General features: G+C 36.3%; 1 protein-coding gene across 3 annotated transcripts in view; it reads left to right on the forward strand.

The window, feature by feature from the left end:
* Positions 1 to 26072, forward strand: part of LOC106073819 (mesenchyme-specific cell surface glycoprotein-like) — a 43631-nt gene that overhangs the window by 13186 nt on the left and 4373 nt on the right. For 2 of the 3 annotated variants that reach the window (XM_056035614.1, XM_056035615.1), the window contains exons 10-14: positions 2281 to 2445; positions 2844 to 2909; positions 3466 to 3680; positions 6784 to 7007; positions 11237 to 11376. In XM_056035614.1, coding sequence (XP_055891589.1) covers positions 2281 to 2445; positions 2844 to 2909; positions 3466 to 3680; positions 6784 to 7007; positions 11237 to 11376 — 810 coding nt within the window. Of the gene's footprint in view, positions 1 to 2280; positions 2446 to 2843; positions 2910 to 3465; positions 3681 to 6783; positions 7008 to 11236; positions 11377 to 18001; positions 18147 to 26072 lie in introns of all 3 variants that reach the window. The other variant, XR_008778916.1, reaches the window with a different exon arrangement.

Here is a 26072-nt window from a genome sequence, read left to right on the forward strand (position 1 = left end):
AAAACGCCAGAGAAGAAAAGCAAGGCCAATGACACTAGCTCCAGCTGGAATAACCTGCCTAGTGTGCGGCAGAGAATTCCGGGCTCACATAGGTCTCACCAGCCACACGAGGAGACATAAAACCCCAGTGCAAAGCCCTCAGCCCCCTGGATGACAAAGTGGTCATAATCGAACTACAATGGACTAACTATATATATTCCTTTAAAAGATAAGAGAAAGCAGAACGGTTAAAGAGGTATTTCTAAATTTGAAAAGCTCTTGCTTCGTCCTAGTACATTCTCAAAAACGAGATTTGTATATGAATATATTATTTAAAATATAAATGATTCTAAATCTCCTTTCATTAAATATTGGATGTGACAGCGCTATATAATAGTATATAAATTATTGTAATTATTGTAATAATTTTCTTCATCAATGACTTCATACTAAGCATGTGTTTGCCGTTGATCACAACGGTATAAAATTGATTTAGATCTAGATTTATGTTTTAAATTAAATAATATTTTTTTTTTTGTAAGCCTTAAGTGTAGTATTTTTAGATCTATGTTATTACAAATAAACAACAAGAAACTTACTTTTTCTTTTCAAATCGCAGGAAGTAGAACTTTATACCCATATTGAGCTATGAATAAGTTGGGTGGTTTGCAATTTCGCGGCTGTGTGTATGTGTTTTGTTAAAGAGCTAATTGTCTCCCCTTTTGCTGCATTATATCAATGTTTTCTAACTTATCCTCTCCCATCCCTCTTTTTCGTTAACTTTCATGGAACCATCAAAAAACGGGCGAGAGAAGGAGCAAAACAAAAATAGGAGTGCCATCAAAGGCCCATGCCGACCAGCAAAATGATCAGGCCAAACACAGTCTTGAAGACATCAAAGTAATGTTGAAGGCCATGCCGCTCGTGCTTATCAGAAAGTACGGTCGAACGTTTTACAAATGATATTACGTACAGTGTATAGTGTAATTCTTAAAATTATATTCTTGTTGAATTTCAAACAAAATTAATTGTAATAATAATTTAAAAAAAAACAACAACAAGAAAACGTGTTCGGGCCTTTGTGTCTTGTTGCTGTCACTTTTTTTTTAAAGTTGTCTGCATTGAATTTTTTTCTTTGGTCGCGACCAGACCGGCCCATTTGGTACCGGCCCACCGGGCATTTGCCCGTTTGCCCATATAGCCAGTCCGCCCCTGGCTTTGTGTAGGCATGAGTGACATGAGTGTTTTATAATATCTACAAGAAGATACATACTTTCATCGCATTTGGTCCTGTTTTGATGGAATGAGGATAGACGGTTATGTCCCATAAATCTAGTTTATTCATTGCCACTACATATAAGTTACATTTTAATGCTGGATTATCTTCCTTTGTATACGAAATCTTGTCGGTAGAAAAAATATTCGTATTCAGTGTGTTTACTATATCTATCCAGTATCAATTGATGTCTAAAAAAAAATATATGTGCTTTAATTCTAGATTATCAAATAATAATAATAATAATAAGGCTTGTCTTCGAGTCCGAAGATTAGTGAGGAATACAGTATTTACCGTGGCTGCCCAGCCCCAGCTGTGACCTACATATTTTGCCACATTCAGGGCAAGCAGATTATCAAATACCCAACACATAAATGCAAGGCTATATACTATTACTACTAGCTGTGACGAAATGTTTAAATAGTTATTTTTGGCTCGTTTATTGAAGTCAAGGGGTAATTAATTAATTTATCCCGCTCACATATACAAGATTTTCGAACAGGCACACCGCAACTAACAGTAAGAACAGACCAGTATATTAAATTTTTAAATAAAAATGATTTAACGGCTATAAGTTTACACTAGATTAAAGATGATAAAGAAATATACCACCCAATTCTCAAAAGTACTAATGATTTATCAGATCATCATTGGTCACACAAAATAAGCGAAGACATTATGTCTTGATGGTTTAAAAAATTCCTTTAGATAACACAATTATTGGTAAAAATTTCTAATCTGACAGTTGTTGTTTGTCTAGATCAAGTACAAATTTAATTAGGCCTACAAGAGTGATCCAAAATTAATTGATACACTTAATATAACCTTGTTTTTATTTTAAAAGAATTTTGTTTTGGATTATGCTTGTTTATTTTTTGTGTAGGGTTTGGTTTTGTTTGTTATATTTTGTTGTTCTTAATTCAGAGACTGAGAGCCCAAAATGACCTGCACACTGACCACTCAGCTGAACAGAAAACTTTAACAATGTCCACATTAATCTTAAATGAGTGAAACTTATCTCACAGGAATCAGCATCAGCTATTGGCCGATCCGGTCTTTTTACCAGCCGGACGCCATCAAGTTTTACGTTTGGCAACAACGCAAACTGGCTTTCACTGCGAATGAGGGTGAATACAGAGTCTACCCAAACGATGGATTTGACGAGAGGCGAATAGGAGTGTCATTTAAAGGTACGCCCTGGGGTGGTTTTATACTTTTAGGTGATAAGGGCGGATAAAGAGGCGCCAGCGCCACTAGGTGGTTTAATGACACGAAAGGCTAGATCGGCTTAATATTTTTTTTTACTAAGTTTAAAACTAGATATGTTGGATGGGACAAAATCTGCCTCTCAGAATTGGCTTGATCAGTCACTCCAGATTCTGCCCGTCTCAAGACGAAACTAAAACCAGTGACTCATCTGGACACATCCATTGTCTTCCGAGACAGAAGGAGCCATATGGGGAAGGGGAGGGGGATTTTCATCAACGGAGTAAAATCTATAAATAGTTATACACTTCTTTTTTTCCAACCACGATTTAGTTCAGGCAAATATGAAGGTGTTCACGTGAAAGTGTTATTTGTTTTCTAGGTTCTAAGTTCGGACCGAATGTTCCCTTGTTTGTGGTGGACGCACTGAATGATTCCAGAAAACTAGGTATGTATGCATGAACATGTAGACCACTTTAAAACATAATATATTTTCAAAAGAAATATAATTAAACAAAATAACTAAATACAAGGTGTTGTATTTGTTTCTATTGCATTGTAGGTAACATATGTTTCATTAATATTAAACAATATTATTATCAGTAAAGTGTAACAAATTAAATGAAGAATCTCGATGCCCTAATTAGGGCCCTTCTAATTGTTTTCGCAGAATAAATATAAATACGTCTTGCACAATTCCATTCTGAGTCCACCGTCTTTCATATGCCAAAACGGTCGAATTACTCACCACGCATTATATATCCGTATCAGAGGAGTAGTGAGGGGGGGGGGGGGGCTAAGGGGGCACGATGCCCCGGGCGCCACCCTCAGGGGGACGTCACACGCAGCCTATATTTCTATTTGATGTTTATGGAAAATGGAGGGGGGGGGACGCCTTGCCCCGGGAGCACGTTTTGCTCACTACGCCTCTGATCCGTATACAAATCTTTTTTTCTTCTTTATGCTTGTTTAGCCAAGAATGTTTTCCATTTTTTTTCTGGCAGGAGACTTGACTTTTTCTAAAGGGGACGGCTTCATTGACGGAACTTATGAGGCTCTCTACATGTTTGGAGGACGCAGTTTCAGCATCTGGGATACGGAGAACAATTTCGAGCTGTTGTATGACAGTGGCAGTGACTTCGAAGAGAAGATAGCAGTATACTGTCCGCATGTGTTCAACTCTAACGGTGATGTCATCGACACTGTGTCAGACCAGATGGTATGGGCTAAGAATAGCTATTCTTAAATTTACGCGTACCTATCCCCGAATTTGTTATTGAGTCCTTCGAAGAGTGGATCTGTTAAGAAATATAAGGTTATTGAAATCGCGGAAAACCCTGAAAAAATATCAAATGTTAAGTCAGAGGAAAGTTGATGATGATGAGCTACAGATGTGGCACTTATTTTCCCAGTTTTTATCCATTGATTTTATGGCTCCTTCTGTCTTGAAGACAATGAATGCGCCTAATTACCGGGGTGCTCTCCTGATAAAGGGATCATGGGTGTCCCATGCGCCTTGGTTCCACTTTTGACATTGCTGATACGATCCAAAGGAATGATTCACGTTGCATTCAGTATCAACTCATTTGCAGAGCTGATGCATCCAACGCCTATGGTGCTCCACTGCTAAGTTTTCCTCTATTTGTCTCCTGAAGTCTTTATACTGCAAGGCAGCGAGGGTTTCAAGTCCGAGTATCCCTCTCCTATCTGAATCGCCTTACTAGGCTGGCGAGCTCCATCTGCCAGAAGCTTCAGGTTTCGAAGCGCAAGGTCTCAGCCATTACCTTTGAGTAGGATCCGTTTCGCCGGGGCTTGTGTTCAAGCAAAATGAACAGGTCAGAGACTTTTGATATGCATTGCGTTTAGGAGTATTTTATATCCCCCCCCCCCGGCCGTGACGTCCTTTGAAATATCTTTAAATCGTGTTGTTCTTGTTTAAAGAATGATAAGGAAATCTTGAAAAAAAAAGTTGAGACAGAGAAAACAAGAGTGAAAAAATCTGATTAAAATCAGACTGTGTGTGCTTGATGATTGAAATGAGCATTGTAACTGACTGTCTGTGCTTGATGATTGAAATCATCATTGTAACTTGTGACAGGTGGGGAAATGTGATGTGTGTTTGGCGCGTTTAATGTCTAGGGGATGATTATTTTTAAAGCTATCACACACCAACCTATCAGCATATAAATCGGGAGCAGACACGCAACGAGACAAAGCAATGAAAGATAGATACAAAAGTTAAAAATGAAGAATATTTATTTACATAAATATACATATAAGAATAAAAAGGGAGGGGGGATTTGCATCTATCTCTAAATAATACTAGATTTAATCATCAGTCCTGCACTTAATAAGAGAGTATGTCACTTTGTCCTCTGACTTAGCTGGTTGTCCAGTTGATGTCGCAGCTGGCTGTGTCCAGGCTTGAGGTACTGCAGCTGGAGATGGCGCTCTAGCGGATAGAGGGACGCCGGAGATATAGTTCTTGTGGAGTCTCAATCCCAAGTTCTAATATCTGTAGTGGGCACTGTAGGGGGGGGGTGGCTGGCTACCGTGGGCACAAGGTTACTGCGGGCAGAGCTGATCTGCCGTGGGCAGCGTAGTTGACAGGATATGTCCAGTGTTTTGCAGAGGGTTGGCGTAGCTATGACGTCTCGCACAGACCTGAATCCATAGGGACGTCGCACCTAATAAGATGACAGGTGGGCTGTCGAATAGGCGGGCAATGCCGATAGCGCCAAGTAGTAGAGTTGAGTAGTGTCGTGTAGACACTGAACAGCAAATGGCAAATAGTTGAGTAGTGTCGAGTAGACACTAAGCGACAAATAGGCAGTAGGTGATTCTCGATAGCAAATAAATAGGCAGACACCTGAGGGAGGCTGCGGATAAATAAAGACAAGTTAGGACATGTCTCTCATGCATCTTATCGATGCCCTCGACTGAGGTGCATTCGTCAGATTGGTGAAATTGCTTTAGAGCACAATAGGGAGATGATGACAAATGGGGTTGGGAAAATAGATGGCTGACAATAGCAATATAAAAATGTACATCATGGAAAGTAATAATCTAAAAATGTACATAAAAGGGGAAATAATAATCTCAAATAAACAACACAGGTGGATAGAGAAAGAAAGGGGGGGGGGGGGTTGAATTGGGCGGTGGTCAGCGACCAAGACGGTTTGTTTACATATGACCGTAGGTCGAGAACAATGGAGCGAGCTTGAATGGAGAGGGTGTCCGTTCAAGCGGCGCAACTCTCGTTAGAGTGAAATAACTACAGGGGAGATAATTCAATACAGGGGAGATAACTCATAACTCTTTTCTAGACGCAGTATTAGTACGCTAGTAAAATTATCAAGGCGGTCAACCGAGATAAAGGAAATAAAATAAGATGTACAAATATATACACGGTTGCATCAACGATCAATTGAGCAACGTAGCATTAATAGATTAATGCAATTCATAAATACATACATAGGACATGTCTATGTTCTCTACTTACGCCAGTGAGAAATACACAATGCACTACTTAAATATAAGTGAAATAATAAAATACACATGATAATATCCAATGGAAATAGCACAAAAGTAATTAAGATGGAACTTGTGATTAAGTTCGGCTTACCACCAGGTATTCCTCTAGGAAAAAGAATAAATGAAGCAGTCCAGACTCGATAGCTCAGCTCGAATGAGAAATGAAAGAGAGTCTGGCCCGATTTAATTTACTTTATATAAGCCTGGAAAATGCGGGCGGACACAGGAAATGTCCTAGGCTTAGCATTATCTTACACGTGGGTGAATTAGACTTGAGATGGGAGTGGCACATTGGTACGTCGAGAGGCACTTTGACTCGAGTAATCTCCTAGATCAAAGAGAGACGTAGGAGAAAGGGGGGGGGAGGATTGACTTGCATTCCACACAAGGTGGTGTCCACTGCGGTGAGATCAAAGAGTCTGTGCGTATCTTTGCCCCGGTCAAGGGAAGTTAAATCGAAAGACGTGGCCTAGCTATCTCCAATGTGGTCAACTAAGTCTAGTCTGGAGAGGAAAAGGTGGTGCGTGTGGGGAATTTAGGGGTAGGATGGGGAAATAAAATTAAAATTAAATAATAATGAAAAATAATAATTAATGCTGTGATAAATTTGAGTGACTCTGATAGCGAGTTTTTGACTTGTCACATAACTGACTGTGTGTGCTTGATGATTGAAATGAGCATTGTAACTGACTGTCTGTGCTTGATGATTGAAATCATCATTGTAACTGACTGTGTGTGCTTGATGATTGAAATCATCATTGTAACTGACTCTGTGTGTTATTTGACAGGGTGTCCAGCCAGAGGGCCTAGCCACACTAGAGATGGACTCTCGCCTCTTTATCTTCATCACCATCGAGAACCCTGGCATGCTGCTCGTGTACAGCTTGGACGCTGACGTCACAAGTCCGAGATTCGAGACCATCTTCTGCGATGGAATACCAAAAGATTCACGATCTTTGACCGCCAAGTATATGGCTCGGGAACTGTATATGGTCCACCCTGAGGATATTAGGTAAACATGGTCACCTCAGCCAGGTCACCACAACTAGGTCACAACAGCAAGGTCACCACAGCTAGTCACTACAGCAAGGTCACCTCAGCTAGGTCACTACAGCTCTTGCATAGGGTCATAAGACCTTCACATGTCTTTGGACCATTTGGGGAACCTCACATGTTCTTTCGACGCAGGGCCGGTTCTAACAATTGCGGGCCCTATGCGAAAGAGTTTGCGCGGGGCCCAGTCTGGGTAGGGATACGCAGAATGTCAAAATTAAGATTTTGTATTAGAAAATACATTCGTCTTTGCAATACATTTTTATTGAATGAAAGCTGACAATGTCGTTTTTTTTATCACGCGTAGGATTGGCACTCCAAAAGGACAATTTTGCTATTTTTCAGGAGATTTTAATAATTTTAGGAGATTTCCAAGACTTTTTAAAAATATATTTTTTTGAATTACAGGAGATATCCAAGAGGCCGTGGAAAATCAGGAGGCTGCGGAAACCCAGTTAATAGATATGCTATAATGGTTTAATTAATAATTTACACCTAGGATTAGCGCGGGGCCTATGAAAGTGCGGGCCCCACAGCGACCGCATAGGTTGCAGTGGCCTAAGTCCAGTCCTGTGTCGACGATTCCTCTGTTGTTTTTTTTCAGGAATACAGTCTCTCTGCCAGACTTGTCTGTCCACTCCTTGATGTTGTCTCCCTATTGCTTACTCTGTCTCTCATTCTCTTCTCTGGTAGGCCCACTATTCATTACATAAAGGTCTTTATGGGCACTGAGTATCTCGTGATATGGTCATACAGTCACCATTGTGATCCCAACGGTAGGATCTTTTAATACACTTAATAAACAACTTTTTAAAAAATCAGTAGCCTTTATGATATGCAGCATACATTTAATAGGAAAGGGGATTTAGACAAATCGCTTGTAAGATTTGTGATAGCGCTAACTTTCACAAAGATAAGGTACGTAGAGTCTGGAGTCCAACGAAACCGGATGTCTTGAGGCCTTGACCATCGCTACCCTAACCCTAACCTTGACCATCGCTACAATTTGCGGACTTGGCAGATGAAAATGACGTATTTTCATGTTAGTAAACAAGGTAATTTTGGGACACGAATTAAAAATGTTGCACCTGGTCACTGCCGTTGACCTTTTGAGAACAGGTATTCACAATGTCCGATAAAATTAAATACATTGCAAAGATAAAATTCAGAGTCGCTGATACTGTTTTTTAATAATTTGCCTAAATAAGTATGAATCTACATATGTTCATTGGAACTGCAATGTATATTTTTAATAAGCTAGGCTGAATAAAAAGATGGTTAAAAATGTTCTAGCACTATTATCTATGTTGTTTTAGAAATCCATATTGCTGTATTGACTAAAACTGACTAAAGATTAGTAGAGATTTTAGTTTTGTTCTTGTTTGATTTGTAAATATAAACCCTAATAATGTTAGATTTTTTTTTGGTAGTTTGCACAATATGATGTTTCCATGATAACTTTTCATTTATTACATACGACATTTAATAAAGCTTTAAACTTCATTAACATTTGTTATAACATAGAAAACATTTTGAGGTTTTAGTCCGAGTTACTGACTTATCATGAATACGATTAGTAGTTTATTTTTTATATGTTTTTTTTATTGCTCTTAATAGAAAGAACGGTATACGCTTAATAATAATAATAATAATAATTTTATTTATAAAGCGCTGTTAACAAACAAAATGTAGGCTCAAGGCGCTGTAGCAACATTACAAACATAAACACAACTGCTGAAATAACAGTTAATCTAAAAAAGTTTTAAACAAGTAGGTCTTAATGTTCTTCTTAAAAGTGGTATAGCATGTTGTCTGTCTGAGATCAATGGGGAGTGAGTTCCAAACCTTTGGTCCGTGAACTGAAAAAGCACGCAGACCGTAGCTTTTGAGGGAGAAACGTGGCACTACTAAAAGCGTTGAGTCCATTGAGCGCAGGGTTCTCTGGGGGACATATGGAGTAATCAGTTCGCTAAGGTACAAGGGCATCTCATTGTTATATATACACTGATGACAAAGTGTGGCGACCTTGTAATCGATTCTCGCTTTCACGGGAAGCCAATGGAGCGTGCGCAAGAGCGTAGTAGCAGAATCTTGTCTAGTTTTTTTAAGGACTATTCGAGCGGCGTTGTTCTGTATACGTTGCAGCTTGGCTATTTTGTCATCAGGTATACCTGCTAGCACGGCGTTGCAGTAGTCAAGGCGGGAGAGTATGAATGCCACAGCTAGCGTTTTTGTTGACTCCGTTGTTAAATATGGTCGGATCTGGCCTAATCTGCGCAGCTGCAGATAAAGACCTTTGCAGAGCTGATTTATGTGTGGGTCGAAAGATAGTGTTGAGTCGAAGAAAACTCCAAGATTCCGCACTACATGGACAAAAGGAACATGGCAGTTCGTGATAAAGAGAGAATCTGTGCTTTCAACTTTTGAGACATTGTTCCTAGTGCCAATCTTAATTATTTCTGTCTTGTCTTCGTTCATCTTGAGTTTATTTTCAACCATCCAATCGCTCACCCTTGCAACGGTACCACTGATATTCTCTGCCAGATGGGACACCTCTGAGGGTACTGATGAATCGTATAACTGTGAGTCATCGGCAAAGAAATGGTATAAGATGCCGGTTGGCCGTATGACACCGCTGAGTGGATATGTGTACATAGTGAACAGTACTGGGCCTAGAACTGATCCTTGGGGTACTCCGTACTTCAAAAGTAAGCTTGTTGATTCCGTCCCGCTAACAACGACACTTTGGGTGCGTTCCGTCAGGTAGGATCCAAGCCACTTTAGGACGACTCCTGCTAAACCAAAAGTTGCAGAGAATCTGGCCATCATAATTTCATGGTCTAGCGTATCAAAGGCTGCGGACAAGTCCAGCATGGAAAGAATTGATATGTGGCCTTTGTCGGAATTGTGAAGTAAGTCGTTTAGTACCCTGACCACTGCTGTCTCTGTGCTACGGCACTTCCTATATGCAGATTGAAATTCTTCCAAGAGACAGTACTGTTCAAGATGAGAAAGAATTTGCACTAACACGATGCGCTCCAGAAGCTTTGACAGGAAGGGAAGATTTGATACCGGGCGATAGTTTTTTAGACATTCCGGGTCAAGACTGGATTTCTTTAATAAGGGCCTGACAAGTGCATGCTTAAATTGCTGTGGTACAATGCCTGAAGTCAGTGAAGAGTTCACAATGTTGGTAATTGTAGGTACAAGCTCATCTAAACATTCAAGGAGCAAGGAGGTTGGAATGGGATCAAGGTCACATGACTTATTTGGCATCTTCAAAATAGTACGCTTGAACAAATTCGTACAAATGCTCCTTCTTCCCTAGTGCCATTAGAGAATGGAATGGGTTGCCTGAACCAGCCGGGACAACCAACGACTTTAAGTCTTTGATTAATATGCATGACTAGATTGACACATGAAATGCGTTGAACGTAATAAGATCCTTTTTCGAAGAAACTTCGTCGCTAATATATAAGATAAGATGATAGTAGTATGTGTTGATTGCACTTTTTAAAGTGAATTGAATTCTATTATTAATTCATATTATTTATTTTGTGTTTGAAAATATATCACCATTAAAATTTAAAACTGATTAGACATGTATTTGTTGATAAAAAGTCATGCATATATTGTTTTAAAGATAAGTTTTCAAACTTTATTCAAGAGTTTTGTATCAACTAAGTTAGCTGGACTAGAAATCTGTGGCTACAAACCAATAACTTCCTTAATAACAGTGAATAATGTAACAATGTTCATGCGTTTCTTATTTATTGAACACTCTTTATGTATGGATGTGGCAAAATATGCAGGTCACATCTGGGGCTGCGTAGACACGGGAAATACTGCATCCCTCATTAATCTTCATACTCGAAGACAAGCAGTATTAGTATTATATGTATAAATAACTAAATTAATACTCTATTGCAGTGGTTCTCAACCTTTTAGGCTCGGCGACCCCTTTTTACAACCCCCCATTCTGCCGCGACCCCCCCCCCCCCTTTTCCGTATACACACACAGCAATAGAAGAATGGACAAAAACAATTCATTTTTTCGATGGTCTTAGGCGACCCCTGGGAAAATCGTCAATCGACCCCCAAAGAAGTCGCGACCCACAGGTTGAGAACCTCTGCTCTATTGGCTTTGTACATGTTGACCTCTCACTGTTCTTATTTAAAAAAAAACAGGATCTTAGGTGAAGGCAACACCATTTCAAAGTCGCCGCTTGTTTTCGTCACTGGCTCTGTCTCCGGCACCGTCTCAGTCCTCAAAGTTGGCTTAGTTGAAAATGCTATAAAATTTGATGAGAGCAGAAATCATTCATCTGGTCAGTGGGACGTTTTTTTTAAATACTAATTTTCACGTATTTATAGACTTACATTTATATGTTTTCTTTTTTTTTTTCTATTACTAAAATGAAAAACAAAATTTTGAACCTTTCATTTGCTATAGAAATACAGTTTTAATAAACAAAACACCGACCATATTTTACTAAAAAAAAATAACTATAAAGTAAAACATAAAAAAAGTTGTTTTTTTTTTTAAAACCTATTCCGCCTATTGAAATCTGATGTTGGTCTATAATTTCTCATGGAGCGCATATCATGTAATGCCTTATTATTGCAAGGAGTCTTTCCACTGAACTTCTATTAAAAGACAGCTAATGATTACTATATAAGACGGTGCGCAAAATGTTCATGTTGATGTACATCTAATTATTTATTCAATCCTTAACTTAATACTTAATGGCTGCCTGGTCGTGCGTTTGCTCGCTGGACTGTCGTTTGAATTTATCGACGGTCGAGGGTTCAAACCCTGCCCACTCCCATCCCCCGTCGTCCTGCGGGAGGTTTGGACTAGGAAGTAAACTATCTTCAAATCTGAAGGAACATCCGAATTATGTAAAACATTTTACAAACATTTTTACAAAGGAACATCCGAGTCGAGTGCGGGAATTCCCACTGAAACCGTGTTCAAAAGAAATATAGTTTAAAGTTTATCTAGTGATTTTTTCCCCAAAGATAGACATAAACTTTCCAATTTCTAGGTGTCACACCTAATGCGCAATCGGAAAGAGAAAGGGTTTGTCACGCCTTTGTTTGCAAGCCGAGAGAGAAGAGCTGAACACGTTATTAGGTCACATTGTGGATATGTAAGAGAAAATTGTTGTTAGTGAAATTGAAAAATCTCGAAGAACTTGTTGTGATATTGATGTAGAAAAAAAAGAATCAAGGAATATTTAATCAAAAGTTAAGAAGCTTTAAAAAAAGACTAACAATGATGTAAATAATCCAGAAAAGCTTTTGTACGTGCTTTATAAGAGAAGCAAAACTAGCTGTTCCATTTGATGTGCAGTATTATTATTCTAAGACGGATATTTATAGATGTCAGTAACTTCACTATGCTTTATTTATTCTAAGATATTATTATGTCAGTCAAGTTGATATTCTATTGGTACAAGTGATTTATGTGAACTTGTTCATCGCTGGATGACTTTTTCTATTGGACTGAACTGGAAAGTTTCTTCGGCAAGTCTAAATAAAGACATAAAGACACCCCCGAACTCGCAGTTGTCTAATAATTTGGGGAGATAATACTCTCCAAAACAAATCGTGGTACTAGAAAAATCGTTGGAGCCTTTTTTTAAAATATCTGTCAAGGTTCCCTCCCTTTTTCAAAGTTTTCCTTCCACTCATGAAGAGATTGAAAACTAATCGGAGTCATGCATGTTAACTAATGACTTAAATTCTGCCAAGTCATTGGTTTCCTTGGCTGATTAATGCAACTCTTTCCATGCTCTAATAGCACAAGGGAAGATTGAGCATTTGTACACATTTGTCCTATCATATGGAACGAGGAATGTGCCTTTATCTTTGTGTCTTTCTGAGTATTTTATTAGATTTTGTTTTTGTATTTGAAGATTATGGTTCAATGTTGATGTATAATTGCTATAATAACTGAATACGTCACTGATAATTTCATGTTATTTGCCACTGCTACAGTACGTCTATAATTAATTTCACCAAGAATCCATCTTAAATTCTATGTCTATGAGCTATTTCTTATTGCATGGAATCACTTTTTTTTTTATTGCAATGATGGATGCATGGCCTAGAATCAATGTCACAGTTGTTATCAATGTAGCCTAAATAAGGAAGAGAATATAAGCACTAATTCTACCTTTGTTTGAAGGTTTTTAAATATCTTTGTTTTTAGACTTTGTCAAATCTAGCTATATCAAACTTCGCTATTTCTTACAGTTTCTTGGTGTTAATGCATGCTTCTATATAAACTCTATTCATGACAATATTTATTGTTCCAATATTTTTACAGAACCGTTTTTGAAATTGTTTTTTTCTATTGAATTTTAAGGTCAATAAAAATAAATTAAGTAAAACAATTATTCACAAAACAAAGTCTGCAAGGCAATTCTGTGACTTAATCCCCCAGGTGTGCATTAAAAAAAGGAAATAGAGCTGGCTAGAGAAGTAGCTGTGTGAGATATGATTCTCTTACACGAAGAGTACACTCCCCTCTCTCCAACACCTTCTTACACGGAGTGTCTCTTAATACCCACTTGAATCATCAAACATCACACACTCTTAGTAAACATCAACTCAAATATCACACACTCTTAGTAAACATAAACTCAAACATCACACACTCTTAGTAAACATCAACTCAAACATCACACACTCTTAGTAAACATAAACTCAAACATCACACACTCTTAGAAAACATCAACTCAAACATCACACACTCTTAGTAAACATAAACTCAAACATCACACACTCTTAGTAAACATGAACTCAAACATCACACACTCTTAGTAAACATCAACTCAAACATCACACACTCTTAGTAAACATAAACTCAAACATCACACACTCTTAGAAAACATCAACTCAAACATCACACACTCTTAGTAAACATAAACTCAAACATCACACACTCTTAGTAAACATAAACTCAAACATCACACACTCTTAGTAAACATCAACTCAAACATCACACACTCTTAGTAAACATCAACTCAAACATCACACACTCTTAGTAAACATCAACTCAAACATCACACACTCTTAGTAAACATCAACTCAAACATCACACACTCTTAGTAAACATCAACTCAAACATCACACACTCTTAGTAAACATAAACTCAAACATCACACACTCTTAGTAAACATGAACTCAAACATCACACACTCTTAGTAAACATCAACTCAAACATCACACACTCTTAGTAAACATAAACTCAAACATCACACACTCTTAGAAAACATCAACTCAAACATCACACACTCTTAGTAAACATAAACTCAAACATCACACACTCTTAGTAAACATAAACTCAAACATCACACACTCTTAGTAAACATCAACTCAAACATCACACACTCTTAGTAAACATCAACTCAAACATCACACACTCTTAGTAAACATCAACTCAAACATCACACACTCTTAGTAAACATCAACTCAAACATCACACACTCTTAGTAAACATAAACTCAAACATCACACACTCTTAGTAAACATGAACTCAAACATCACACACTCTTAGTGAACATAAACTCAAACATCACACACTCTTAGTAAACATAAACTCAAACATCACACACTCTTAGTAAACATAAACTCAAACATCACACACTCTTAGAAAACATCAACTCAAACATCACACACTCTTAGTAAACATAAACTCAAACATCACACACTCTTAGTAAATATAAACTCAAACATCACACACTCTTAGTAAACATCAACTCAAACATCACACACTCTTAGAAAACATCAACTCAAACATCACACACTCTTAGTAAACATGAACTCAAACATCACACACTCTTAGTAAACATAAACTCAAACATCACACACTCTTAGTAAACATAAACTCAAACATCACACACTCTTAGAAAACATCAACTCAAACATCACACACTCTTAGTAAACATAAACTCAAACATCACACACTCTTAGTAAACATAAACTCAAACATCACACACTCTTAGAAAACATCAACTCAAACATCACACACTCTTAGAAAACATCAACTCAAACATCACACACTCTTAGTAAACATCAACTCAAACATCACACACTCTTAGTAAACATAAACTCAAACATCACACACTCTTAGTAAACATCAACTCAAACATCACACACTCTTAGTAAACATCAACTCAAACATCACACACTCTTAGTAAACATCAACTCAAACATCACACACTCTTAGTAAACATCAACTCAAACATCACACACTCTTAGTAAACATCAACTCAAACATCACACACTCTTAGTAAACATAAACTCAAACATCACACACTCTTAGTAAACATCAACTCAAACATCACACACTCTTAGAAAACATCAACTCAAACATCACACACTCTTAGTAAACATAAACTCAAACATCACACACTCTTAGTAAACATGAACTCAAACATCACACACTCTTAGTAAACATAAACTCAAACATCACACACTCTTAGTAAACATGAACTCAAACATCACACACTCTTAGTAAACATAAACTCCAACATCACACACTCTTAGTAAATATAAACTCAAACATCACACACTCTTAGTAAACATCAACTCAAACATCACACACTCTTAGTAAACATAAACTCAAACATCACACACTCTTAGTAAACATAAACTCAAACATCACACACTCTTAGAAAACATCAACTCAAACATCACACACTCTTAGTAAACATAAACTCAAACATCACACACTCTTAGTAAATATAAACTCAAACATCACACACTCTTAGTAAACATCAACTCAAACATCACACACTCTTAGAAAACATCAACTCAAACATCACACACTCTTAGTAAACATGAACTCAAACATCACACACTCTTAGTAAACATAAACTCAAACATCACACACTCTTAGTAAACATAAACTCAAACATCACACACTCTTAGAAAACATAAACTCAAACATCACACACTCTTAGTAAACATAAACTCAAACATCACACACTCTTAGTAAACATAAACTCAAACATCACACACTCTTAGAAAACATCAACTCAAACATCACACACTCTTAGAAAACATCAACTCAAACATCACACACTCTTAGTAAACATCAACTCAAACATCACACACTCTTAGTAAACATAAACTCAAACATCACACACTCTTAGTAAACATCAACTCAAACATCACACACTCTTAGTAAACATCAACTCAAACATCACACACTCTTAGTAAACATCAACTCAAACATCACACACTCTTAGTAAACATCAACTCAAACATCACACACTCTTAGTAAACATCAACTCAAACATCACACACTCTTAGTAAACATAAACTCAAACATCACACACTCTTAGTAAACATAAACTCAAACATCACACACTCTTAGAAAACATCAACTCAAACATCACACACTCTTAGTAAACATAAACTCAAACATCACACACTCTTAGTAAACATGAACTCAAACATCACACACTCTTAGTAAACATAAACTCAAACATCACACACTCTTAGTAAACATGAACTCAAACATCACACACTCTTAGTAAACATAAACTCCAACATCACACACTCTTAGTAAATATAAACTCAAACATCACACACTCTTAGTAAACATCAACTCAAACATCACACACTCTTAGTAAACATAAACTCAAACATCACACACTCTTAGTAAATATAAACTCAAACATCACACACTCTTAGTAAACATCAACTCAAACATCACACACTCTTAGTAAACATAAACTCAAACATCACACACTCTTAGTAAACATAAACTCAAACATCACACACTCTTAGTAAACATAAACTCAAACCCCTACCATCTCATTACCAATGCTTTGTCTATTTATTTAGATATTTGAGGGGGTGCATAGATATGATGATTTGAAATTGATCTACTTCAAATAGGTCATGGTGGCATCCATCTCCTTTTCGATACCAGTTCTTCCTTGGGGTTTTCACCTGACGATGGAGGGTCTTACATGACTAATGAGCTGCACCAGCTAATTCATTTTTAAAGATGATGCTGGTATTGGTTCGTCCCATGTTTGATTTCCCCGGTACCTACCATATCTGGTTTCACTATCCGCCATGTGTGTTAGGCTATCGATGGGAGAACCAAAACTCCACGCACGCTTCATCCTGTTATAAATGGTAGTGTCTAGTGTCTGCCAGTCTATAGCACTTCACAGGCTTGCACAACGCCGTGAAAGCGAGATCATTTTCTACTTTTACTGTTTCATTTATTAATACAGGCATATTATCTTTTTTATTTTAATTTATAAGTCAGGGGGCATAAACTGTGGGATATACTTTTCGCTCGTGCTTTATTTGATGATAATGTCCCTTTGATGCTTGTTTAACGCATTTCTTTCCAACCTGCTCCAACCAATGGTCAAAGTGTTAAGCTGTTCAGGTTGAGCTGATAATTATCAGAAAACCAACAAGTTAAAGTTTATTATCGACATTCCGGAAACTAAATGAGTGCCATTTATTTCTATGCCGTTTTATACTTAAGTGTCTCTGTATGTGATAGCTTTCTTGACTTATTCTTGATTTATTTAGGGACAAACTTTTAGTTAATAATATAACTTCGTTTGACGGGAAATGTAACAGTGTAACCTGGTGAAGTTAGAAATTCTTGGCACGATACTATTTCTCATCAAAGCATTGCACTCTCTTGGATTCCCTTGTATATGTTTATATTTAGTATGCATGTCCCAGGACTAGTTCATCGGATGGCATGCTTACAAAGTGACCAGTTGATCATTTCTTGGGACCATGTTTGGCAGACATGCGCACTTCTCATCGAGCATTCTATTCCAAAAAAACTGTTGAACGGCTCATTGGCCCTTTTGAGCTTTAGACCTCTAAAAACATTTCTTCTCCCCCTTCCCTTCCAATTCGATCACCAATCTATCAATGACAAATTAAATTTTTCAGGTGATACTAATCAGACAGTTTCTTAACATTCGCGGACCATTGGTTGGCATCAAGGACGAAACAGCGAAGTAGACTAATCAATGGGATAAATTATAGTCAAGAACATCTTAAAATCGTTGTCCTCAAACATAGTAGGATGTACGAGGTAAATATAATACAAGATTTGTTTTCAAAAGTAAACAATATTGCCTCAGTTTCTTTTTGGCAATCTTCGAAACATTATTTAGCGCTATCTCAGTATAGTTACCAAAACATCGAAACTTTTCTGTAGCGGCGACAAAATTAAGAAGTATTTAAGCGAAAAAAAAATGTACGCACCCTGAACAAAGGATTCACGACTAGAAGAATTATCTTATCTTATCTTATATAATACAGACGTTACTTCAAAAAAGAAGATGATTACGTCCTACGCGTCATGCATTTAGTCATGCATATTAACCAATGACTTAAATTCTGCCAAGTCACTGGTTTTCCTGGCTAGCTCAGGCAACCCATTCCATGCTCTAATAGCACTAGGGAAGAAGGAGTATTTGTACAAATTTGTCCTAGCATATGGGACGAGGAATGTGCCTTTATCTTTGTGTCTTTCAGAGTATTTTATTAAATTTTGTTTTTGTATTTGAAGATTATGGTTCAGTGTTTTATGTATGATTGCTACTTTACTTTTGAGCCTTCTGTCCTGAAGGCTTTCTAAATTTAGTGATTTTACTAAAGGTGTTACTCTAGTCAAATGTGAATATTCGTTTGTTATGAATCTCACTGCTCTATTTTGTGTCTGTTCCAGTTTCTTAATGTTTTCTTGAGTTGAGGGGTCCCAAACGGAAGATGCATATTCTATTATTGGCCGAACCAAGGTTAAGTAACATTTTAGTTTTATGTTCTTATTTGATTTATAGAAATTTCTTTTAATAAATCCTAATGCTTTGTTTGATTTTTTTGTAGTTTCATCAATATGTGGATTCCATGATAGTTTTTCATTTATTATAACACCTAGGTATTTTGCGTTTTTAGTCTGTGATACTGGTTTGCCATGAATAAGATAAGTGGAATTAATTTGTTTTAGTTTTTTTGTTACTCTTAACAACTGACATTTTTCTGGGTGGAAAGACATGCTCCAATTTGATTCCCATTTCTGTAATTCATCTAATTCTCTTTGTAAAATATCTGTGTCTTGTGTTGTTTTTATTGTTCTATATATTATGCAATCGTCTGCAAATAATCTGACTTTTGTTCCTGAACTAATGCAATTTGGTAAATCATTTATGTAAATTAAAAATAGTAGTGGACCCAAGACTGTACCTTGAGGTACACCTGAGTTTACTGTTATCGGTGTTGATTTAGAGCCATTTATTATTACAGTTTGTTCTCTCCCTATCAGAAAGTCTTTAATCCACTGATGCAGTGGACCATTAATGCCGAAATATTTTAATTTTTTAAGCAAACTATGGTGGTGAACTTTGTCAAAAGCCTTAGAAAAATCTAGTAAGATAGCATCTATTTGTTCACTATTATCTAAACCTTTTGAAAAATCATCAATTAGTCCTATTAGTTGTGTTTCACATGATCTATATTTCCTAAAGCCATGTTGGTATGGTGTGAGGACATTATGTTTGTCTAAGTGGTTTATGATGTTGCTACATATTATGTGTTCTAGGATTTTACATGTGATGCTGGTAAGTGATACTGGTCTGTAGTTCCCTGGGTCAGATTTTTCTCCTTTTTTAAATAGGGGGGTGACATTAGCTTCTTTCCAGTCCTTTGGTACTCTGCCCTGGTTAAGTGAAGCCTGAAAGAGTATTTTGAACACTGGGGCTAGCTCATTACTTAGTTCTTTGAGTAATCTAGCTGGAATACCATCAGGTCCAGAAGCTTTATTTGGTTTGGTGTTGGCTAATAGTTTTTGAATTCCATTTTCTTGTACTACTATGTCTTCTATGTTGTCTACTTGGTTCAAATTCAGTAATATGTCTTTGTCTCCTGGGGCTGAGAATGCTGATGCAAAGTATTTGTTTAGAATGTTTGCTTTAGTTTCATTATCATTATGTATTATGTTATGTTCATCTTTTAATGGCGCTACGCCTGTTGTTTCCATTTTCTTAGACTTAATGTATGACCATAGGTTTTTGTTGTTATCTTTAGATATTACATTGTTTATGTATTCACTCTGCAGCTGTCTGCTTACTTTTTGGGTTAAGTGTTTAATTTATATATACTTTTTGTAAACTCTTTCTGCATTAGTTTCTTTAAATTTTCTATAGAGGTTTTCCTTCTGTTTACAAAGCTTCTTTAGTCTATTATTAAACCAGCATTTATTTATTTTGTTTGATGTGTATTTAGTTGGTATATGATTTTCTATTATGCTTTTAAGATGGTTTTTAATGAAATTCCAGAGGTCATCGACTGGTTGGTTAATGTCTTTTTCTAATAAGAATGTTTGTTGAAAGTTTAGTGCAGCTTGGTGTAGTTGTGTTAGGTTACATTTATTCCAGAGTAAGATTTTTCTTTTGGGTTTTGTATTGGCTACTGCTTTTATCTGACTGTGTATTTTTATAATCTCATGGTCTGATAGACCAGGGATAATTTCATAATCAACTACTAATCCAGGTCTGTTGGTTAAGAAGAGATCTAATGTGTTGTTTAATCTAGTTGGCTTTTTAATGATTTGATCTAAACTTAGGTTGTGTAAAGTTTCTATGAAAAGCTCATTTATGTCCTTAAGGTTTTGGTGTTTATCTATGGTTAGTGTTTTCCAATTTATATCAGGTAGGTTGAAATCACCCATAATCCAAAAAACTGCATTTTTATTTGTCTCTTTAAGTGTAGTAATCTGATTACATAGTTCCTGCATGTATTCTAAACTAGAATTTGGTGGTCTGTAAATGCTGCCTATTATTAGGGATGTTGAGGTGGTATTAATTTTACAAAATGTTGATTCTACATTTTTTGAGTTAGGTAAGGTAATTTCTTCTGCTATAAGAGTGTTTTTTATTGCTAAAAGAACTCCTCCATGATTATCAGCCCTATCTTTTCTAAAAATTTCATAATTACTATTGAAAATTTCTGCATTATAAATTTCAGGATGCAGCCAAGTTTCTGTTCCTGCAATTATGTCTGGTTTCTCACATTCTAATAAAATTTCTAAGTCTGCTGTTTTGTTCCTAATGCTTTGAAAATTTATAACTAAGGTTTTAAGGTATTTTGGTATTACTTCTTTAGAAGGTTTGTTTAGTGAGGCTGTTGTATTAATTTTAGTAGATTTAGGTTTAACAGGAGTGGATCTGGCTAGTGGTTGGTGAGTTTGGTTCGGGATGGTGTTTAGGATGTTGTATGGGTTAGAAGTGTCCGCATCAAAGGAATCAAACAGTCCTGATGTAAACTGAGGTAACCCACACGGTACACAGTGCCATGATGCGTCTTTGTTGCCTAAGGCATAATACACAGGTGTATTCATATGGAGACATGATGCATGGTACCATTCATCGCAGGTGTCACATTGAATGGCTTTCTGTTTCAGGGTGCATATTTTTTTTGCAGATGTTGCATCTATCTTTAGATCTAGGCCCTGGATTTGACTCTACATCTCCTGCCATTAATATTAACAGTGATAGGTATTTATTTCTGCTGTGTCTGATTGAGAACTTCCATTTGTGATGGGTAATCTTCTTTAATGTTATAGATGTGTATGTTAGGTTATTTTTGAAGTTGCATTGTTCTAAAGTGTGATGATTGATTATGACTGTTGTTTCCTTTTTAAGTTTAGTGTTGACAAAGGTAGATCTAGTTCTGTGTTCAGCTAGTGTGCATTTGGTGATTATTAGGATAAATAGCCAGAGCAATTTCATGATGACTGTTCTTGATTTTAGTTTTTAAAGGAGTCTAGTCTAAATCTAGTTTAAGGTTTACAATGCCTAAGTTAAGTCTAAATCTAAAGTGAAAGCTAGTTTACAATGACAATTAAATCAAATCAAATGGTTTATTAAATTCAAAATGTGGACCTAGACTAGATCTAGATTCTAGATCTAATTCTAGATCAATATATTTACGTGTATAACTAACTACATAGAATATTACTATTAGTTATTATTAGTAGTATTAGTAGATGATTAGTAGATCTAAAGCCTTAATTAAAGTCTAAGTCTAACACTAGACAGACTAAATCTAAAATCTAAGGATATAATAATAAATATAGACTAGATCTAGATCTAATAAATTATAAGGATTAGTGAGACAAAATAGTCCTAAGCTAAGAATTGTTAATTTGAATTAATTAGTAGAAAAAATGCTGAATTAAGTTAAATATATAATTTAAAGATATTAGTTTATTAGTTAAATAGCTTTTTTAATGAATTTGGTCTGATTTAATACAACAAAACGAAAAATTTAACTCATCCTGATTACAGTAAACAGGGAGGAATTTGTTTACATCACTGCGACAATAATACTATGACTGGAATAAAAATGCGAAATAGTAACCCAGGCAACACGTTCAATTTGTAAATGTCAGTTGTTGTTTTTTCTGCGTTTTCCATGACAGATTTCAATATTAATTTTGCCGTCCGGGAATAGCCAACATGTTGATGTTTAATTCAGCTGTTGCAAACATGGTGATGTTCTAATTCAGATGTTACCAACATTTTGATGTTCTTATTTAGCTGACACCAATAAAAGTTATAAAAAAAATTTACGCCAGTACGCTTGGCCGCCTTTTTCTTCACGTTGAGAGGGGGCCCTGATGAAAGAAAAGTAGAGTATTTGCATTAAAACTTATAGGAGAATATAGCGTGCAACGTTGTGAGCCGTTGGCTTGTTAGAAGATCTCAAGATCAATGTCCAAACGTCATCAAATGACCTTATTATATCAGCGAGAAATTCCAGTTTGACAAGATTTTCATAAATGGAGTCTTTGGTGTATCCGGTGTACACAATTTCTAAGTATTGAGAAACTATGTGTGAAAAAAAAAAACACTCTTGTGCCCTTTTTAATTCTGCAGAATTTAATTTCTTAACTCTTAGACTTGCAGCTTAGGCGCGGTGGCTGAATGCTAAATCGCTTGGTGAAAAGTCATTTTAGTAGTTAGTTGTTAGTTACCCTTTAGTTTAGCGTGCTTGGCATTGTTTATTGAGTTTATTTACATGCATTAGAAAACATCTCTTCCCATCTTTGAATCTCCTTACGTTTCTTTTTAGTTTCTATTACATTTCGCCACATCGCTTTTTCTTCTTTTTCTCCCCTACTGTATTTTCCTGCTTTAGAATGTAAAACCAATATCAAAGATCAAAACGTAAACAAATTACTGTAATTAATCGTTGCATCAAAACTCCAATAAGGTTTTAAAAAATTCAACGTTTAAAAAAAGAAGTTTCTGGAGGTACATGACAAATCATGACAGGTATTACAGAGCATTCTGTTGGTTTTTTCGGAAATTCCTTTCCAACATCTAACTTTAAAAACTGAAGAGTTCCCACTTTTGCCAGTTATCTCATGAAGGTAACCTTTTATTTTATGGCTTTGCGCTTAGACAAATTACGCTTTGTACGCTCTACGTTTAATGCTTCACCTATTTTAGACAAAGTGCTTATTCATGGCTACCCCTTGCCTCAGACCGTTGGTTGAATATATTTGTAAGGTAACGAATTAGGATCACAAAGTACAATAATAAACACATCGTTATTTAAAACCTGATTTCTAATATATTAGCATTCTGATGCTGATTCCTTTTCAAAGGGGCTATTACTCCTCACAGGATTTAAATAGTTAAGGGACAGTAACTTTTTTATTAATATTTCCTTCTGTTACGTTTTCATATTGGATGAGACTCTTTAGACATGTAAATGACAAATCACAGTTTATAAATACTTTAATCTTTATTAACACTGAAAACACTTTCTTGTTCATAGTCCTCCATTTCGGTTCTTTCCCTTTCAACACGCAATCGCACCATTTCACATTCACACTAAGATGCGCACGTAACACCCCCCCTGTTTAACAAGTTCGATGTACATCGAACGTCCAAAATACAAATCACTGAATATATTATCAGACTATTCCAAGTTAAAAAAAAATCGGTAACATATAAAACCATAATGTAATAACTAAACAAACTCAAACACAATGTCATGTTAATACCAATACAATTCCAACATGGAATAACAATTATATTCATCACAATAATACTGTTATTATGAGCAATTGAAACCACTTCTGTTAACATATATCTTTAAGTAATCATATTTCTATTAATACAACTCCCCACTCATAATTTTATGCCTGTACAAACACCATCATTCCAGTCGCAATCACATAGTTAACAAACAAGGTCTATCTTGCTCCATCTATATTGTAGCCTCAACAACATGACCCAGTTTATAACTAACAACACTCCTCATAGGCTACCATAGATTTAATCCAATGCTATTTACGTCTTAGTATCCTCAGGCCTATATAATACTTCCAGTCTTGACGTTTCTTTTTATGTATTTCTACCACATCATTTCGATAATTTTCTTACAAATGTAATTTTAATAGAATAATTATAATCCAACAGAACCACACCTAATTAAATACATTGTGCAACATCTACGTATCTACTTTCCAGTATTTATACTCTTTTACATTTCCTATGTAGCCTTTACAAACTTCTATACTGTAGTATCCTTAACCTATATGTATATGTAACAACAATATTTACTTCATTACACATATATTTATTCATTGTAGAATAGAACAATAATTAGTGTCCATCAGTCCTACCTTTTCTAATCATATCTATATAATTCTAACATTATTGACATGCCATCCTTTCCGCTTCCCTCCTTTGCAATGATGTCCCATTGTGATCCTACTACCGAATGATCTAGCTGTACTGTTTTCTAGGCTGCTAATATCCCTCTCTTTTCTCGTATACGCCTCTCCACTATTGTACCTTGATTCCTTAATTCTAATTAACTGTTGACACTGTCTTCTAATATGCCCCCTTCTCCCACAATTAAAGCATAAGATGTATGGACTTGTACGTCTATATGTGGGTTTAAATCGCTTTCCCTGTACCACTGATTGCCTTACTTTACTTTGATTTGGACCCATTCCTATTGCATTGCTTTCTACCTTATCTGTTAATTCTTTCTTCTCGTGCTCTCTGCTACCCATGTCATCTGATGTATGAGATCTTATGTCTTCTTCCACATCCCCATTTCTACCTCGCGTAAACTTTATCCCATAATATTTCTTCCAATTCTCAATCTCCCTTACTGAACATATTTTCACCCCATGAATATTCCCAATAATTAAATCTATCTCACCCTGATCTACAACACAAGCTTCCACTGTCCCCTTAAAATACGGTGTGTCTATACTAACTTTAGCAATCGGTAATTGTACAATATTCCCATTAAACATAACACACTTCCTAGATTCGCCTGTATATTCATGGTCTTCCACTAAATCCTTATTCACTCCAATAATAGTGCTCCCTGTATCCCTGATGGTCTTGGCTGCCTTGTTCCCTACGCATGGCTGCCTGGTCGTGCGGTTTGTGCGCTGGACTGTCGTTCAGATTTATCAATGGTCCAGGGTTCAAACCCTGCTCGCTCCCATCCCCCGTCGTCCTGCGGGAGGTTTGGACTAGGAAGTAATTATCTTCAACTTTGAAGGAACATCCGAAACATGTAAAACATTTTACAAACATTTTACGAATGTCTGAAAAATCTCCAATGTTCCAGTATCAGATGACAATGATAAGCCTTGCTCTATTCTACCTTTCTCCCAGTCCTTTCTTTCCTGTCTGTTCCCTTGATATCTTCCGTTGCGGCTATCATTCTGCCTTTCATATGTACCACTTCTATACTGTCTATCCTGTGTCTCCCTTGTTCTGTGAGAGTTATTCTGTGTCTCACATGTTCTGTTAAAGGCAACTATTTCTTCTATATCACTGCCTCTAGATAATTTCTTCTCGGGATGAGCCACTTTATAAGCCCTTATCAGTCTTACTATGTCTTCTATGGATTTCGGTTTCCTCTCCAACAGAAATATTTTTAATTCCTCCTGACACTCGTACATCACTTTGTCCAGCAT

This window comes from Biomphalaria glabrata, chromosome 7 (genome assembly GCF_947242115.1).
Source record: "Biomphalaria glabrata chromosome 7, xgBioGlab47.1, whole genome shotgun sequence".
NCBI classification, from domain to species: Eukaryota; Metazoa; Mollusca; class Gastropoda; family Planorbidae; genus Biomphalaria; species Biomphalaria glabrata.